The 20,240-nt window shown below is 37.5% G+C and overlaps 1 protein-coding gene across 2 annotated transcripts in view; it reads left to right on the forward strand.

The window, feature by feature from the left end:
- KIT (KIT proto-oncogene, receptor tyrosine kinase) overlaps window positions 1-20,240 on the forward strand; it is an 83,249-nt gene that overhangs the window by 16,301 nt on the left and 46,708 nt on the right. For both annotated transcript variants that reach the window (XM_090035940.1, XM_090035941.1), the window contains exons 2-7: window positions 1,934-2,182; window positions 7,289-7,567; window positions 10,736-10,881; window positions 14,130-14,289; window positions 17,474-17,663; window positions 18,502-18,617. In XM_090035940.1, coding sequence (XP_089892066.1) covers window positions 1,934-2,182; window positions 7,289-7,567; window positions 10,736-10,881; window positions 14,130-14,289; window positions 17,474-17,663; window positions 18,502-18,617 — 1,140 coding nt within the window. The remainder of the gene's footprint in view (window positions 1-1,933; window positions 2,183-7,288; window positions 7,568-10,735; window positions 10,882-14,129; window positions 14,290-17,473; window positions 17,664-18,501; window positions 18,618-20,240) is intronic.

A 20,240-nucleotide genomic window follows, 5' to 3' on the forward strand; every position in this document is an offset into this window, starting at 1 on the left:
GATTTGACATTTCCTGAGAGGTAAGGATGTTCTGCACCTTCTAAAACAGGGGCTGGCAGTTATTTCAGGCGGAGGGCCGCTTACTGAGTTTTGACAAGCCATTGAGGGCTGCATGACAGGCAGCCAGGGGCAGCTAAATATTAATTTTCTAAATTTTTTAGGGGCCCTGCGAGCCAGATAGAATGGCTTAGCGAGCCGCATCCGACCTGCAGGCCGCATTTTGCCCACCCCTGTTCTAAGAGGTGCCCAATGGCTTAGAAGATAATCCTGTTGGCAAACATGTTAGACTTTGAACTCCAGCCATAAGAGTAGGTGAGAGAAGAGTAAGCATGGCAGAGACATAAATTTGGAGGTCATACATTCAGTGACGTTTTTCTGTCTCTTTGTGGGAAGTGAATATTATCATTATTTGGGACTACTACACTCCAAATGTACCTGTTTAAATGTATTCTGAAGAACTTAGTGGAATATTTCTGATGGTGCTAGAAAAATGTTTTTCTTTCTAGTCAAGCAGTGATACGGTTTTTTTTAATCAGCAGGGACATGGTTGGACATAGAGGTCTCACTCCCTGAAATCCTGCCTGCAAACTAAGTAATTAGACTCTGTCAGAGATCTGACCTTCATTGTTTCCCTTCTGCCGCTTCATTGTCTTTGGATTTATCAGCAGTAGGAGCATTTACCTGACTTGCTCTTAATCCATTTATATACCTTTAAGAGCAACTAAAAGATAGACAGAGGTGAACTAAGGCTAGAATGTAATCTCTGCCAAACTAATTATAAGATTATTTTGATTGAACTTTTGACACTTTTCCTATTATTGAGGAATTTTACCACATGAGAAGCAGGGAGGTTACACATTTTTTAATGGAAATTAATTCAAGTAATTTTGGCATCTGCTGCACAGGTCTTAATTGCGGTATATATGTTTTCACTTCAAGTCATCAGGCCATGAGATATGACAATAATTATGAGAACCAAGTGGTTATTTACATGACAATGCATATTCAGAGTGGGCAAGGGGCTGTCCTAGATTGCTGTTGCCAAGCCTCATCATGATTTGCATAAATTACCATGATGCTTGTGGTTCAGACAGGTCATCATTAGTGAGGCTTTGTCTATATTCTCATTCTGAATTCTCATTTTCCAGTTTCATTTTGAATTTCATTGGGTATGCTTAATAATTTTAGGCAGGTAATCCCTAATATGTTCTTTGAGTTTTTTCAGTGTTTGGTGCAAATGGAAAATCAAATTGTGTATTTTAGAGTATAACTTGCAATACAATAATTTCACGTAATTATTTTTTTGTGATCACAACATTGTAGAAGAGACGATGCTAATTTAGATCAGCTTTGAGGGGACAAGTACTGCTCAAAAAGTACTAAATAAACTTATAATGTTGCACCTGAAGCATAGGGATATCTCCGTTATCCTGAGATTTTCTATAAGTAGTTACAAATTTAGACTTAAAAAGAAAGGAAATAAATGGACACTGAAGCCATGTTTACACATCTATGAAGTCTGCAATTCCCTTTTATGGACCAACTAAAAGAATGATGGCTATTAAGCTAGAAAAGTCTAGTTGTAGAATGAAAACATTTGATCAGGGCTGATTTCTTGATTCCTTGTACTGAAGTAGTATTAGAATCCATCTCATACATGTAAATTAAAATTATTTTAGTCTTCTATCAACAAACTATAGTATATGCTAATATAACTGTAACTAGTTTAAAGTCCAGTTTCAGTTTGTCATGGATTATTCTGTCCGCATTCAGTCTTTAGTTCTAAGCAGTTTATGGAAATTTTCAGAGTCAGTAAAGTTAAATGCATTGTTGTTTGTTTTTGGGGGGAGGAGTTCATCTGTTAATATTTTCATCTGTTCAAGCCAGAGGTTGCTATGTAACAAGATGCACTGAATTTTGTCTTCTCTTGCAGGTGGTACAGTACCTTCTATTAATCCAGAAAAACCTGTCTTCATTCTGAATAAGGGACAAAGCTTAAAACTGCTGTGCAATGATACTCTTCCAGTGAGCTGGGATTTTAAAAACCCAAAACCATCAGCAAAAGAAAGGACTTCCAATAAAAAGGAGTGGTACATAACACATGCAACAACTAAAGATGTAGGCAAATACACATGCAAAAACAGTGAGAATGTCAGTGCTTCCACTTACATTTTTGTTAAAGGTAAATATTTATGTGTGGTTTCTTCCTTTTCACTTCCAAGGCATGATACAGGAAATTTGATGGTAAGGGAGGTGTGTGTAGTGTTCCTTTATGCATGAATACTTGGAAGCTGCAGCAAAGCTAATAAAGTTGGATTTGGATATTACATAAAGTTGCTATATCATACAGAAAGAATGAAAAGTATTTGTAAGGTAAGCTCAGGGAAGGAGCAGCCTTAAATCATAAAAGAAAAAAGGAGAAAACATCCTTCTAGTCAGAGCTTCCAAGTTTAAAAGAAAGCAGGAGTATTAGACAAATAGCCCACAGGCCAGATCCAGCCTACAAAGCTGTTTCACCCAGAGGAATTTTGCGGGGGGACTTGCTGCCAAATACCAGTTATGCGGTTCTAATGGATGTGTCGGCAGTAAGAGGAGGTGGAGGGGTGTGAGCAACCCCTGTGCTGCTGCTGGGTCTGGATTCAGCCTGGGATTCTTGCTGCTTGGATCTACCCTGAGGCTCAAGTGAGTTTGAAATAAAGCATATTTTAGCAATATTCAGTAATACAAGATCAGGACAAATACTGTAATGTGGACAAGGAGAAGATATGGACTCCCATAACATTTGATACAGTATTGGTGGAAAAAAATCCGATAGGAAAAAAACACTGCCAGCTGATCAGTAGCAAGCAGCAGGGCTGCTGGGGCCCCTTGTCCAATCAGCACCAGGAGGTATAAACTGCAGCATATTTAAAAATGCATTTTTTGCCTCCCAGCTGATCAGCAGCAGGGCCAACAGGACCCCCTACACCAATCAGCAGTGGGGGGGGGTGCAGAATGTCTACGAAAAGAGCAAGATTAAAGGAGCTACTGCATAGCACACTTGCGCTGCGACTTAGGTAGGTTCCTAATTATAATACATCCTCTTGAGCTCTCCATTGTCTTCTGTCTATTTCTGATTTCTTGAGTTTTCCTTTTTTCTGTGGCCTTTTGGATTCTGACAAGTGGCTCCATTAAGGTTTTTCAGGTTGCCAGCCTGCCTTGCTTGGTACTCATCTTACTTCCCCCAGTGAATGGCTCAAACTGATTTCCAGAGAAGCCTGTTCCTTTGTGTCTTATGTGGTTCAGGGCAGACGTTTTCATTTCTGGCACGTTGTTTTGCTCAGCCTGCCTTACTGCACGTAGTATTATTTTCTCTTTTTCTACCTCCCTCCAGCAATCCCCGTGGAAGGTAAGGAAACTTTTTTAGGGACATGTTTAATCCTTCCTGAAGTGCTCTATGGAGATAGTGGTGTCAACATAGCATAGCAGGGAATTTTTTCAAAGTGAAAGACTCTCAGAAGTGGCCCTGTGATCTCTCTGGAGAAGTTTTGCTCTGGATGGATTAATCTAATTCACTTGGTCTAACGCAATTGGTTATTGCTAGTACATACCTAGATCTTGTGTTGCCCACCCATTCAGTTTGCCTTTGACCTTCCAATCAGTGGTATAAGGCCAAATATTTCAGTGGAGTTCCCTGACAGTCGTAGAGTTTGCTAGTCCTTTGATTCAGTACCAGCTCTTCTGTCTGTCATTTTATCTAACCAGAAGCTTGGAATTCTTTGAAAGCATTTCCCAAACTGGGCCATTTCTTATTATTTGTTTTTCAAAGAAACTAATATCTTTGCTTTCTTTTGGTTTGTAAACAGTGCATAACAGACATGTTTTGGTTCTTATCCACCACGCATACATTTTTGAAGCCCATGATAACTTTCTCAGCTGTCTTTTGTTCAGAAGGGCATTTGCGTCCTCCTTAAACTGGATAGATTACTGGATGGTCTCTCTTTGCTTCCAAGGGGCAGACAGCATTCCGACTGTGGAGGTGAATGTGAATGTGGTTTTATAGTTACAAAAGCTGTCCAGCATTCATATAATATGTAGTTAAACTCTTTGTCGCATTCATAACTTGCTTGGGAAAGATGCTCCATTTTGATGGGCTTCCGGAGGTAAAACAAGTATCTTCCAGCTGTGCCATCTTCCTTTAGTGTGAAGTGTCATGTTCATCAGATCCTAGGTCTGATGGTGGTGCATTCAGATGTGATGACAGGACAATGAATTCATTTCCATATGAAGTCCCAGCAGGCTTTCTTTTTATACAGCTGGGGCTCAAAAGAGAACAAGAACACAAGTTGGTAATGTCACTGAAAAACACATTTTCTGTTTCAGTAGTCATGGGCATTGAAATAACAGTTGCATATAGAGTATATTTGGGCCACCAGACTTGTCAGGACCTGTAGAACTGAGGTAATGCAGACTTATCTTCAGTGTTTCAGGGCAAGGGTCCAGTAACAAGACACTTTCTTTATTTCCACAACAAAAATTATGTAAACTCATTGTCTGTCAGCCACCTATTCCACTCTTGTGGCAGGAGGAGCATCCAACTTTTTTTTTGTAGAAGGAAACAAGTAATACTCTCTTTCAAGTAAATATAATGTAGAGCAGTCCTCTTACACTGAGCAATATTAAAAGGCATCACCATTGCTCCACTGAGTGAATGGAATAATAAGCAAATCAGCATGTTGTGTTGTAAAAGTTAGCTGAGCTTCCACTGTCTGAGATGTACATACAGGTGGGGAAGTAAAGAAGGTGAATGAGTAGTTTTTTAAATGTCTTAATGCCCTTGGACAGATCCTCTTATGCCCTCCCACTTTTGTCTTTCCTTTCTATGTGTACTAGGAGGATTGCAGAGGATCAAGCCTTGGTAATTCTGCTCACCCCCACATTTTGGTTGTTGACACCTGTTTCAGCTCTTGGTGAACCAACTGTTTGCTCATTTTTCCTCTATCCCAGGCTGTTGTTTTTGTGGAATCTTGTTATACCTGTACTCATCCAGGTTGAAGCTGACTGTGAAAATTTGACTGATTAAGCCTTTACTAGCCAAGAGATTCACATGAGCTCTCTAATTCAGGAGAATTTTAGTGCTGAGATTTTATGGGTATGTCTATCATTTCTGTGATGCCCCTAACCAAGAACATGACCAGCCCACCAGCTCCTGCTCTCCATGCGTCAAACCCAAAATCAGGCACTGAAGCTGTCTTTGGATACCTGCCTTTGTGCATCTCAGGCAGGCCAGAGATGAAGAGCTCAAAGTTAAGAACTTGAGGGACACTGCTACAGCAGCAAATATGGCTTCATTTCCAAGTGTAGCATGTGCCAAGTGAGAGTGCATTAGTAGGGTTGTGTTTCTTGAGTGGTGTACTTGAGAGCTCTATAGAAGAGGTATTGACATAACCTAAATTACTCACCTGTTTATAAGCCATTTCTTTCTTAATGCGAGGCATCAAACTTTGGTCCCATTCAGACCTGTTTTACTTCTACATTTTTGTCAGTAGCATACAGTACAAGTTTCAACTTGAGCTTCTTTTGTGTTCAGTTCTTAAGAGTTTTCTGCAACTCAGGAAAAATCACGGTTAAACCTATGCCCTCCTCTCCCTGGCAACTAGCGGTCTAACCTCGGTGTCACTTGTGTCCTTCCACATACAGTTATGAAGTGGCTGCCAACATGAACTTCAACTTTAGTCATAAAAAATATTTAGTAAATTACGTATTACTTCACATTTGATTGGCACAAAACATTTTATAGTGTGTCACTTGATACTTCTTAATTTTTCAGTAGGGTGTTCTTATATACACATGTGGTTTAGTACTTATGTATCATTTCAAATTCTGTTTCTCCCATTAGCAAAACAGAATTGCCTGCTGTGCACACTTGCCTGAAGGAAATGGAAGAGGAGGAGGGAGGTTCCTTGCTAGTTTTTAGCTTAATAGCCTAGTGATTCGGACACTTGCCTGGGGAGCAGTAGATCTGAGTTCCAGACCCCACTTTCCTCATCCTGAGGGGGTTTGAACCTGCCTACAGGATCCCTTTCTAGCCCTCATCTTAAAGCTGATCCACTCCACCTTGCATTTGATATTAATTGGATAAAATAGGTGGGGAGTAGTAGAGAAAGTTTCTGCCCCATTAGAAGCAAGGGCCTAGGCTAGAATTCAGAGCCTCTTCTCATCTGGGGCAGTAACCATCTCATTGAGCCACACAACTTCTGACTTGTTTACTTCCTTTTTTCCCTACATATTTCCCTTTTTGTTGTTCAAGGTGTCAGCTTGAAGAGGAGGGCTAGTAAGGTATCTGGGTACTTGTGACCTGGGGGTTAGAGCATTTTGCTGGCAAGCAAAAGATGCAAGTTCTGCATCTCCCCTCCTGGGTAAGGCAAAATCTAGAACCTGGGTGTCCTACTTCCTGAGCAAGTGTCCTAGCCACTGAAATATTGGACTCCCAGAGGCCATCCTCCTCCTTTCCCCTCCCAGTCTTGGGTATTGCTACAGTTTTAGGACTTACCCAGCCTTATGTGCATGTTTGGGTGAACATGCAGCACTATGGTACTGCATACCAGGCTAGAGCGTAGCCCTACTGAGCACGCTCTGTGGGTGAATGGATACTTGTACACCCAGATCTGAATCCCGAGCTATGCGCCAGTACCAAAAAAAGCAGTTATATGAATACGTAACTGCCATCTAGACATGTAAACTAAAACCAGAGTCTGCTTTAGGGTTTTTCTTAGTAACCTAAAAATACCCCAATATTTTAAGGAGAGAGAAGTTGTAAGTTGGGGGTTTCCTTTGCAATGTGTGTTCATTTAGATTAAGTCTTTTTAGAGAAGTGAAAACCATAATTGAGGTTGCTGTTCAACTTTCACTTGGTCATAAATTTCTGAAAATTCTCTTTTGGGCCAAAAACGTACAGGTCTGTTCTTGGGTCAGAGGTGATCTTAATTTTTTTTTTTTACGCTGTGCAAAAAACCAGGTAAAAAAATAATGTCCTTTTTTAAAAACTGAACAAATAAGGGTTTTTGCACTAACTTTTTAAATGACTGAATTCTAAAATTACTTCACACATTTATAGTGCTACCTGAAATATTTAAATTGTTTTTTTATTAAGGTTTCTCGAGCAGTTTTGTTTAGGCAAATATGACTGCACTATTCAGTTTATTGTTTCAATGTATAGCTTAATGTATTCTTTGTGCAAAGTGGCAGATAAGGTTTTTGGAACCTTAACATTTGCAGTCTATCTTACAGATTTTTATCTTTCTTCTAGATCCAGACATCCTCTTCCTTGTTGACTCTCCCACTTATGCCAAAGAGGACGAAGATGTTCTTGTGGTGTGTCCATTGACAGATCCAGACGTGTCAAATTTCACTCTGAAAATGTGTTATCGCCCATGGCTGCCCAAGGGTATGGAACTTGTTCCTGATCCCCACAAAGGAATCCTCATAAAAACTGTACAGAGATCATTCAAAGGATGCTACCAGTGCTCAGTACAGAAGAATGGAAGTGAGATAATGTCTGAACCGATTTCTCTGAATGTAAGAGGAGGTAAGCCATTTGAAATATTCTGTATGCATATGATGAATGCCTTAGTAATGTGAATGTTTTCCTTTTCATGGAACTTTTCATGGAAAGCTTTCATTAAATTATGTCAATTTCAGGGTTATTAGATTCTTCACATAATAAAATCAGATATATTTCTAAATTATAATAATATAATTCATAAACTAAATCATAATCACATAATTCTAAATCATAATAATGTAATTTCTAAATACAGGTCTAAACAGTTTTTGGCAACAGCTTGAGAGATTTTTCTGACAAGAGGGAGCAAGCTTCAAGGGGACAGGAGGGTATCACATGATGTTTGCCATTGAAACAATTCAGAAGGTTCTGTGCTTTTGTCCATACTGACTTCCATTTAGCTACAAAGAAATGTGAGGACCCAGGATTTTCTAAATCAGGTTCTGGTCCTGAGATAGTTATTGGACACTAGCTTTTTAATTTATTTACTCTGTTAAAAGTTCAACAGAACCCATTATTCACTAGACTTTGGGCATGACTGTCCTGCTAGGTGAATAAACCTGATCACCTTCCTTTTGTCTATGTGATGATTAGAACAAGAGAAACTGATGGTTGGGAAGGATGGCATGTACATCTAATAAATAAGTGCCATGTTTCTTCATATAATAACCATGCTTTTTGTCCAAAATTTTGCTGCCAAAAATTCTGTTGCAGCTGTTCTATGCATTCCTAGATTGAGGAAGTATCACTGTTAAACAAAAGTTGTGATTTTGAATTTGTAAATCCACCCATACTAAATGTGATCCAGTGAGCACCCACCTTTTGTATTAGCTGTGCACCAGGGACTCAGGCAAGGTGGAATAGGATTACACTTTGGTGCCTGAATCCACCTAAGTACTTAATAGGAATATAATTTAGTTTTTTTAGTTTTGAAGATAATCCATTTCCCCATGTTTATGGAATACCCACTTTTTTCTATTTATAGCAAGCTGGAAATTATTATACTACGTGCCTAAATTGTGACAACGTCAACTTAATACTTTTTGAAGACCATTTCTAGTAAGCTTTTACAGAATGTTTATGTGAGGTAATTTTACAGGTATTTGATGCACATTTTATAGATTCATTTAAATAATTTGCCTAACATTACACATCAGCCAGTAGCAGGTAGAATTCAGGAATGCCCATTCCCAGTCATTTGAACCATAAGTCAAGGATCTAATCTCATATAACATACAAGATATAAATTGACAGAGCTTCACTTTTCAACAGCTGGAACTGTGACCTTATTCAGCACTGCCCATCCAAGCTGTCATCTCTTCCCAAACTTCTTCCTGTACGCCTAGCTGCATTTTAAGAGGAAGAGTAGGTGCAGGAACAGAGTCCAGAAAACTTAGTGCTTTTGACAGCTGGCTAGTTGCAAGGAATCTGTAGAGTTCATGGGACCCTGAAGTATTATCTAGATAGAGTTCTAAGTCTGCATCCTTCTCCACTGCCACTTTGAGTACTTAAAGCTTCTAACATGTGCTGGCGGGGCCTGTGATGTCCTTGTCCTTGACCCCTGGTCTGTGCTCACTGAGCAGCTTTAAATGAAATTTCAAAATAAAGGGTTTTTAATGAATAAAACATAGAACTACATAGTATATTCAGTATAACCTCAGTGAGGCCCATATATTAGTAGTAAATTTAGTTTATTGCTTGCTGCTTCCACAGTTTCACTGGCTTACAGACTTTGCATTAGAAATGCCTAACAGCATTGCCCATGTTTCAGGGATAGGGATGGAGGAAAGACTGCCATTTTTTAAACTAGAAAAATTGAAAAAAATCAAGCTTTTGACACTCAAAGACATGGAAGATGATACTTTGTATTTTGAAGATTTGGTATTGGTTAAGATTTGCATCTTTTACCCTTTCAGCCAGATGCAGCTTTAAATTTGAAGGTAGAATAGTTGAATTTCTTAATCAACACCCCAATAACCGTTGATGGCAATTTTCTGCTCTGTTGCACAGGGTTCTAGCATGCATCTTCACTTCCAGTATCACTGGTGGTAGCATATTAGTTTAATGCTTTTGCTAATATAAACAATATTAAAACAGGTAATGAGGTTCACTTTACAATTGCTTTCCATTAGATTTAAGGACCCATTAAGATGATAGAGTGCTGTTTCCAGTTTTATTTTAGTTATTGTTTCAGGTTGCCTGAAAAATTAGGCAGATACAAGTCCATTGGCTTACCTTTGAAAGGTTATCTTATCAAGCAGAAGGACTAGTACTTAAAAAAAAAAAAAAAAAAAAAAAAAAAAGCTTAATTTGTTGAGCAGTTATTTAAACAGTTTGCATAACAAGTGCAGTTATGCAGACTTTTGTGTGATTTAAAGAATTGCCTGATACAGAAAATCCTATTCCTAGGAAAAGTTTCCTTACTATGATTAATATTAAATGTTAGTATCAGGCTTCCATGTAAGCAGTGTTTTGGAAACTGAGGATGATTGTTATTTCAGTTTGTGAAGCCAGGGCTTTTCAGACATTTTATTATTTTGCTATTGTACTGTTGTGTTGTCATTAACTGTTAGCACATCACAAAAGTATTCCTATTGTATACCAACTTCCTCTTGTCTCTTGGGTACTACAAAATACGCTTGGGAAGATGTTATTTAAGATTTAGTTGAGAACCAGTTTGATTATTTATTGGCCTCTATAGCCTTTCCTAGTAGAGAGGTTCATTAAATATATTACTTTTTGAGGTGTCCCTCTGAAGTTTTACATGTCCTAGATTTCTTTTCAAGTAGGTGGTAGAACCAAGAATAGAATTCCTACCTGTATATAAGTGTCATTCTTGGCACCTTAAGTGACCAAAAATGCCATTTAGATGACTGAAATGACCAGATACTTAAATGACCGGAAAGGGAATAGAAGGTCACGCTAAACTAACTAGTAGATGTTATATTTTAAGCATTATATTTCATTTTGCTTTATAATTCCATTGAACAGCAAAAATTCAATAAGTGTTTCCTTACTCTAAGTATAGTTCAAAAGGGGACAGAAATGAAAATATTCTTGGAGTGAAAGCCAAAGAGGACCTCTAGGTTTCAGATTTCACGGCAAGGCTAATTACTTGGGTTGGTTTTTTTTAATCCCTTTCAAAGGCTGTGAAGGTAATGAAAAATAATGTACTCTTAAATTGTTTTTCAGTTCCCAGAGCCTGTCCAAATGTCACTGTATCCAAACAAACCCAGCTTCTCAAAGAAGGAGAAAAATTTGAAGTTGCATGCACAATAAATGATATAGATAGCACTGTGAGTGCTTCTTGGACTCAGCCTTGGACTCATAGAAATGTGGTGAGTTCATTTCAGTCTTAACTAACGTGTAAAATGCAGTTCAAAGAACAACAGGACCTTGGTAATATACTTACTAATAGAACATCTTTGAAGCAGTGTTTTGAGAATGTGACACTCTTCCGGTTTCAGTCTGTTGCCTTGTTAGTTAGGGCAGGACCGTTCTGTTCCTACTGCACCATGCAGAGATGGGAGGTGCACTGGGGACCCTCCTGTGTGGCTTCACTACACTATGACAAAAGAGGTGTAAATAGCCATGGACTCTTATACGTGTGCTGGAGCAGACTCCAGCATGAGTTGTATCAACATCTGTGCCGAAAAATGGTGGCGGGGATGCTTTAACTAAAGCTTGTCAAACGAACTTTAGTTAAAGTGCCCCTGCCACCATTTTTCAGCGTGGGGATGCTGATGCATGTGATGCTCTGGGTGCTTTAATTAGCACAGCTCTTAGAACTATTCTAATTAAAGCACATCCCCACACACACACACAAACACACACCTCCAAGAGCATGTCTGTAAATGCCTCATGTTAGTCTGACGTCAAGTAGAAGGCAGGGTATATATTCATTGTATCTACTTTGGTTAATCTACAAGTTGCAAACCTACCGTGCCTTCTACTTTACTACTTTATTTGTTAGAGTACAGGGGTAGACTGTGTGGCCAGTATTAGCAAACCTGAGCATATGAAGTTAAATCTGAAAATCAGGCAAATATGTTAGGATATCAGAACTACTGAGCACTTTCAGATCTCATTAAAGTGAATAGTAGCTGCAAGGGATCAACATATGGACTGTCAATTACACATCCCATTAAGAGTAAAAGACCTGCCAATTAGCATGAGATTGTGTGCTGCAGGAGTAGCAGTCAGTTTTTATAGGAGCTTTTAATTTGTCTAAATTACATAATGTACCTTTCTCTTCTAAAAAAACAAAGAGCAGACCAGTGAACATGTTTGAAAATATTGGCTGTAGCTCATGAGTGTCTTAAATGACCAACTTCCATTACCAAACTTTTTTGGCAAATAAAAGCTCTTACAAACAGAAGTGATTTTTTTTCTCCCTACACAAAGTATGCATTGCCAACTTCTTGTAAAGAAATTCAGTATAGTCTAGCAACTGGATATGAAAATATATTTCATAAGAAAGGGTCTAAATGGTGTCACTGGCTTGTCTTTTTACAACATGTTTACTCTTCAGGGTACGTCTTGTCACTTAAATGAATTAAAAGCTCCTATGAAGAGTTTCTACTGCTTCTGCAGCATACATTCCCATGCCAATTGGCAGGTCTTTTACTGTTAATGGTAATGACTGGAATATATAATTTGCAGTCCATGTGTGCAAAGAAAAAAAAGCTTCTGTGATTTTGTGATGTTAGATAAATCACATAACCTCAGGCAATATGTGCTGGATACTATTTCCCTTGGGTTCCCCATGCCATTTCTAGCTAATCCATTGGTGCTGGCAGAATTTCTATCACTAAGTGCTTATCTGTTGGGAAATCCTAGCTCATGGTTCCAGAGGTTATGAATGCCTAAATGACATGCTGGTTGTATGGGAGTTGCAGATGGGGCTTTTGGTAGCATGCCAAGGTCATTTGTAAATCTTTCATTTGAGAATTTTCTTTTTTTTCTTTTCTTTTTTGCTTGTTTGTGGTAAGATTGAGGTCTTTTCTTGCCCACTTTTTCATGTTTGGCTGCTTCATATTTTTATGAATAAAAATCCACATGGAAAATATTTTTTCCCAAATGAGTTTGACCTTTCAGTCTTGTTTGATAAATACCAGAGGATGTGATCTTGTAAATATCCAATATCAAATTAAATTTTATACTGGAACAGCTAGAAAACAAAATATTAATGCATTTAAATAGAGGCAAAATTGCATTTTGTCCTGAATAGGTCAGAGTAAAAAATATTCACTTCTTTCATGATTGGTAATAGTTGTTGCTGCTTTTGAGAGAGAAATCTATTCCAAGCAAGTTTGTCTATATAGTCTAACTCCTACTTAAAATACACAATCATTATTATAAAAAAGGGAAAATTAGAGCATTCTTAAATGTATGAAATTCATCTTTGGCAACTCCAAAAACCGAAATCTTTTCATTAACTAATCTAAATGAAAAATAGATCAGCACTGAGCTTGAATTAATCTAATATCCATGTGTACTTTTTCACAATTTAATAGGTGATTTCCACAAAAAGATGGTACCCATCTAAAATATTGTTTTAATTATGGCCCTAGCACCTAGAAATAATCTTCAACATAGCAAGTACTTGAGAGGAAATCTTCAGTTTGCCCAGAAAGTTAATAAATGTAGATTCTGCCAGACCAAGGACAAAAATGTAAGGAGTTTCTCTCTCCCTCTGGAATACATAGCATCCTAACAAGCATCTCTCTTGTCTATTTTGAGGGACCTCTAACCAGAGCATTAATACTGAGCCCAGCTGTGGTAGAATAATCGTGAAGAGAACTGGTGTCTCCTATAACTGGGTCTTAAACTACTTAGCGTTTCATAATTTAAAACCAGCACCTTAAAATGTGCTTGAATGGTGCATCTTACTTTAGCCCAGATACCATGTTCTGTAGTATGCTTAGCTTCTAAACAAGGTCAACACAAAGGGTAGCAGTCTAGCCTCCATACATAGGAACTAGAACTAGTTTACTGTAAGTAGAAGCTTGCTTTCTGCAGAATCTGAATTTTTCTTGGTACTGTATTGGAAAATTACCCAAAGTGAACCCAGTTTGACTGGCCCACATGACACCAGTGTAACAAATATCAATACTTGGGTACATTTGGATTTTGGCTTTGACTGGGGCTCATATCTATTCATGTGGCACTCTGCAAACATGTGAACAGATTGGATTTCCTGCCTGAGGAGCTACAAATCTAATCACAAGGTGCTGCGTGTCCTCAAGTCCCACTGAACTCATTTGGGTTGAGAGTGACCTTATAAAGTTGAACACAGTGAAGCACAACACAGTAAGGGTGTATGAGTTAGTTTTGATGAAGAGGGAAAATAAAGAACAAAGGGAAGGGAATTTAGTTTTATGAAGTGCATTATTTTTCAAGGACAGCTGATCATGTAGTTATGTATGGAGAAGATCCAGTGACAGGTTTGTCATGATGCCTTATTATTCTGGTTTAAAGTTATGAATATTAATATAGTGAAGTTATAATTACTTCTATTTTTAATTTATCTAGGAAAGACACTGCATACACAGTATTTTAGATGTTAATTGTTTTTTACCGACAGAATGTTTCAAGCAAAAGCAAGAATGTGGGTGATTATGGATATGTAAGGAAATTAACATTGAGCATCAGTTCAGTGGGAGTTAATGATTTTGGAGTATTCACATGCCAAGCAGAAAATGCTTTCGGAAAATCCAAAGCCACAGTAACCTTGAACGTTCTAGGTAAATACTTCTTGGAGAAATGTAACATTTTTTAGAGTTATAGAAACTTTCCAACCTTCACCTTTTAAAACAATGACTAATAAAGGCTTTTATTAAAATGTATTGTACATTGGTGCTGTGTTGAAAGATAAAGATTAAGGCTTTCTGTGTATTATTTCTTCTTTAATTACTGTAACTTAAGGTATGTCAGTGGTTTGCTTTTCTACCTAATATGAGTTTCCGGTGTTTCCATCTCTCTGGTTCATGCACTTTTAACTAGTTCAATTTTAAAACTAATTTAATCTTAATGAAGCTCATAATTTACGTTTCTTCATCTTCTTACCCACTTTTCAATGGAACTGTATGCTGGAACTTTGCCTCCAACTATGGTTCTTGCCTCAAGCCATCTTGCTAATATGCAGAATTATTACTAATCCTACAGAAGTTTTCCTTAATATTACACCTCCACTTGAATAGTTTTAGCAGCCCATTGCAGGATTTTCTGTTAGATCTATTGGACACACTAATATGTCATTTGATGGAGAAGGCACATATTTATCTTTATTTAATAAAGTCCTAATCGGGAGAAATCTTGGCACATAAAAAAAAGAATAGAGTTTATTTCCCTTGTAGTTGCTATGTATTTTACTATAAATAGGACCTTGGTCTAAAGCTCCCTGAAGTCAGTGTAGAGTCCCATTTACTGACGTTGGACTTAAAAGCAGACAAATACTCTTACTGTGCTTTGTTTATTAACTGGCTGCATTGAAAGGACTATTTAGACCTCAAATATTGTCTATTAACTTTTATGACATGCAGTACTTTTTAAATATTAAAAACCACCATAAGTGCTAATTTGCTAAATTGATTAGGGACATATTAGCATAGTTAGCAAGAGAATTCTGAGCAAGTCTTTGTAATTGGCCGAAATATTTTCATTTCCTCAGCTTCAAAAGATGTAGAAACTGAAGAGAATATAGCCATCAAACCTCAGTATTTCATTATATGGGGATTAGTTGGGCATCCACTTGTTCTTTTTAAAAGCAGGTTTTCAGTCAAAAATATACCATTACAAATCTGCTTTTCATGGCTCTCCCTGCTGCTTCAAAAGAAGCAAAAATGCAATACATTTGTGATGCAGATTATTAGCTGGTGCAAATCAGCACAGTTCTACTGACTTTACTACCACTAACCTATTTATACTAGATGAAGATTTGGCTGATCATTCTGATGCATGTTTTCCTTAGATTCCAGTATAAGAAACAAACCGGCTGTTCGATACAATGTTTCTTATTACTACTAAGAATGCAAATGTAGAACTGAATCGCTTGTGATATTTTTGTGAAATACAGAAAAAGTAGGCTTGCCCTGTGCTTCTGTGTTGTATTTAATGAAGTATGAATGACTCTATAAAACACAGAAAATACCTATATGATTTGTTTTTATAAAACTAAAATTTCTAAGTATTAGTTACAAGCTAGAATCTTTTATTTTCAAGGCAGTAATATTATTTCTTGAGTTTTTCATACAATCATAGAGAAGTAGGGCCTCCACAGGTCATCTAATCCAACTCCTTGCCTGAGGCAGCATCATCCCTCTTCAAACCATCCTGTACAAATCTATTGTCTAACCTCCTAGCAAAACTATCCAGTCAGCCCTGACACAACAGAATACTTAACATCCTAACCTACCATAGGTAAAGCAGGGGGACCAACCTTTTGCTGCTCTAAAAGTTGTTAAAATATGCTTCAGAGATCTCACAAATAAAGACTCTCTCACTCCTCCCCACAAAGAGCAAGTTAACCCCCCCAGTCAGCTATTTTAAATCCAACAGCCTCTTTTGGATTTATTTCTTTTTACTATGAATTGTCAGACAGGCTACTGTTTTTCCTTATTGTGTCAGCTCTCTACATCAGAGAAGTCATATATATAAAATACCTGACAGATCATTTTGAATGTGTCAGGCACTACTTTAATATGCTTTTTTTATGTTAGCTAAAAGGTGTAGAAGAAATAAGATGTATTTTGGTAAATTTTGTGCTTTTTTTTTTTTTTAAAGTTGATTATCTAAAATATAAGCCGTTTCTAAAAATCTGTTTGGGGTATTGGCAGTTTAATCACTGAATTTTATTTGCAAATTTCTATATATAATCTTAATCTTAAACTTAGCTTCAGAGAAGGATGGAATGTTTCTATAGGTTATACAAAAAATGAATTTGGGAAGGGGAAAAAAACCTCACGTTTTAGCATCGAACTAATTTCTCCCTTCAGGTGCAGATTTTATCATACTTGTCCCCTGTGGGGTTTGAGCCTTCTCCAGAGCATCTGATTTGCACTTCTCAGAGCTATTGACTTTAGTGTGGCTATTCGTGAGCAAAGATCTAAATAAGCAAAGCACCTTGTAAGCTAAGATCTAACTTGTGTGATAGCTTTTATGGAACATGAGCTACCAGCAAACAGGTTTTCTCATAGCACAGTCTGTCTGTCAGATGGACCAAAGCTGGCAGTGCACAGATGAATTAATGTAGGATTGAAGACTTTGACTTTTAAAATGGGTACTATTAAGGTCGATGGATTTATTAATGAAATGAAAACCATCTTAGTAAAGATGTTGCTGTCTGTGATATTTCAGAATGTAAGTTCATGGTGATAATGGTATCTGCCAAGTTAAGGATTAAGACACAGCAGTGGATGAACAGAAATGCCTTCATTTATGAGGATTGTATCTAGACATGTGGACGTAACATTTTTTCTTTAATTATGACTTGTAATTGCTTCATTTGTAATGCAATTCTTAATTACATGTGACAGTGAAAAAATTAAATTCTGAAGCATTACATTCATTGTCATAAATGATCAATTTGTCTTGCTTTTGTTCTCTATATTTCTTAGCCAGCAACAAATCAAGGACTGTGATTATGGAAAGATTTAACTAAGTGAGTAAAGTTAAGCACACACTTAAGTTTTCCTAGGAGTTGAGGCATGGATATTCAGATTTATGATCAGAAGATTAAATTACTTTGGTAAAAGCAGTCATCTATTTCTGTGTATATCTAGTGGTGTTGGCTTTAGCACACCACCTCTAAAACAAGGGTTCCTGTTTCATAGGTTGATGGATCACAGCCTTGGTAGTAGTGAATGGTGTATTACAATACTGAAGAAATGGGCAAAAAATATTTAAAATTGTTTCTCTTATTACCATCAGATAAAGGATTTGTCAGTTTGTCTACTCCGAACGAAACAACATTAGTCATAGATGCTGGAAAAAATCTAAATTTAGTTGTTTATTGTGAGGCATATCCAAAACCTGAAGAACAAGTGTGGATGTATATGAATGAAACATTACAAAATTCATCTGATCATTCTGTCCGCTTCAAGGATTTGGGCAATAACAGGTAATATGAATGATTGTAAGCATGACAGATACTGGAATCTTTCCACAGAAGAGATGGAAAAATACTGTTTTTTTTTCCAATCCCAAAAGGACTAAGGGAAGAGAAATGGCCAGTCAATGCTTCTGTCACAGATTGGGGTATAGGCTCATTGTGCTTTGTGATTCATGCCTCCAACTCTGTGGTCCAGGACCACCATTTTTGCTGCTCCGACTGCCATTGAATTGTGGATGGTAACATAAAAGCTTGTGCCGGTTATGGTCTTTGTGTTCATTCTGTTGTGCAGGTTGAGTGTATTTCCTAGTACACTTGTTTGTGCTCCAAGGTTGAGTATTTGCTGTGAACCCAGAGTGCGTATGTACCCATAATATATATGTACTGCTGCAAAACGTTTTGGCTCATTTTCTCAGTGGGGTTTTCTTTTTGTGCAAGGGTAGGATTCAGCCCTGTAGGGCTTTAAATATGGTAGAGCTTGGTTTAGAACATAAACTGTGACACAAACAATCTGTTTAATTTACATTCAGATAAACTGCACCATGTTAGCAACTGTTCTTTCTTACCCTTATGGCTTGTCTATGTGGGGAAGTTATAACATAGTAAATGAAGGTGCAAAGTAATACAGAGTTAGTCTGGATTGGTTCCCTGTGTAGACACTTGTACTCCTCACTGGAGTAGACTATCATACACAAAGATACTTTAGACTGAATGTCTGTATAGAGAGTTAGCATGGATTAGTGCACTCTGAAGTGATGTGTTAGTTTTCTATGCAGTGATGTCTTACGTAGATAAATCCCCAGTAAGTAATAAGCCTAGCAGTGTTTAATGCAGACTTCTTTTACAGCTATGTGAATGAGCTTCACCTTACCCGATTAAAAGGAACAGAAGGAGGCATGTACACATTTCTTGCATCCAATTCTGATGCCAACTCCTCTATAATGTTTAGCGTCTATGTGAAAAGTAAGTAAAAATGAACAGTCTGAAATATTTCATTATGTGATGATCACATTTTACAAAACATAATGTATGTACAAGATGTCACAATGTAGTTCAGCGTATGAGATTTTTATCAGAGTAAATGCTGTAAAGCTAGGTAAATGTCAACATATAAATGCACAGGATACTTGTGCAGGAGCATTTTGTCAGGCATGAATTAATTTCTAAGGAATACACCTCCCTAAACATCCTCATAATGGAATTCCAGAGGGTAAGTATAAAGTAGCTTTAAGAAATTGATGCGTTTATATTGGGGGGGTGGTACCTCAGCACCTGAATAGGTAACCTCAGAAACAAAGCCTGTTCCCATAAGTCTCCAGCAATTCAGGGTAGAGAAGGATATCTTAAAGGATTAGATATCCAATTTGCATTTTTGATAGTCAGTTTAAACTCTTAATTGTCAAAAATCAGATTATATAACATTTAAAAAAATCTTTTCAAAGGAATCATTGCATCTGTTCATGCACATAGGGATAGATTCTGTTGTACCTATTAGGTGTATAAGTGGACTTCAGCCCCACGTATGATCCTATTCCATGCTGTTCTATGTCCTTGAAAAGCAGCTAATTTAAAAGGTAGGTGGGTCTTCCTCTTCCTTGCTGCTTTCTCATAGGTTAATTTGGAGGGTTAAATAAAGGTGTATCACAAAGTAGATGCATTGATGAATTTTTAGGGATTTGAACAAGGTGAAATAGAATTGCACATTGGCTCTTAAATCTACTTAAATGCCCAGTAGGTGGAATAGAATCTGGCCCATAGTGGCCTTTACTCATCCACGACTATATCTGTACAATAATAAGCACCTGTGTGTTTTCGACAAAGGTCTGCATAATTAAGTTATTCCCAGAAAGAGCTTACAAAAAAATTTAGTTTCAAAATCACATTCTTCAGGACAAATGCTAAACTTCAAAATGTATGAAAAGAAATCTTCAGGGAACTCTTCTCTTGCCAGTGAAACTGTTTTGTAAGAGAACTTCATGCTCAGCAGACATATACTGTAATGAAGTTCCAGTTTTATTAAACTAAAAGCAATAGAGGATTGGAGGGAACTAAGGAGAAAAGAGAGTTCTCGTTCTCATTTGCGTACAACCTGAATTGCAAAGGAAATGACTTGTTCATTTTAAGGTAGCATTGGAGTGATGATATAATCTTGATAGTCCAAGAAATGTGCAGGAGGCACAGATTTTTGTAAGAGGTATCTTTTATTGGACTGACTGCATGTTGGGAGAAAAATTGAGGCACGCTTTCAGGCATAAAGTGCTGTTCCTCAGGTCAAAGAAAGAAGCAGACATGACTCAGGTAAGTAACAAGTAGCACAATGACCCAGTAAAACTCCAGGTGTAAATAAAAGCAGTGGGCATTTATACACGTACCTTTTCTGTCTTGTGTCACGGCGGAGATCTGCTGCTTTAGAGCAGACTTGACTAATCGAGTCTGTTCCTCATGCAACCTGACATGCACTGTGCTGTGCTGTGTACAGTTGTATAAGCAGTGAAATGTGCATCAGCACACAGAAAATGGTGGTGGTGCACTTTTGAACTAAAGCACCTCCAACATGTTTAATTCAAAAGTGCACCGCTGCCATTT

This window comes from Crocodylus siamensis, chromosome 2 (assembly GCF_052110815.1).
Source record: "Crocodylus siamensis isolate JL-2025a chromosome 2, ASM5211081v1, whole genome shotgun sequence".
NCBI lineage: Eukaryota > Metazoa > Chordata > Crocodylia > Crocodylidae > Crocodylus > Crocodylus siamensis.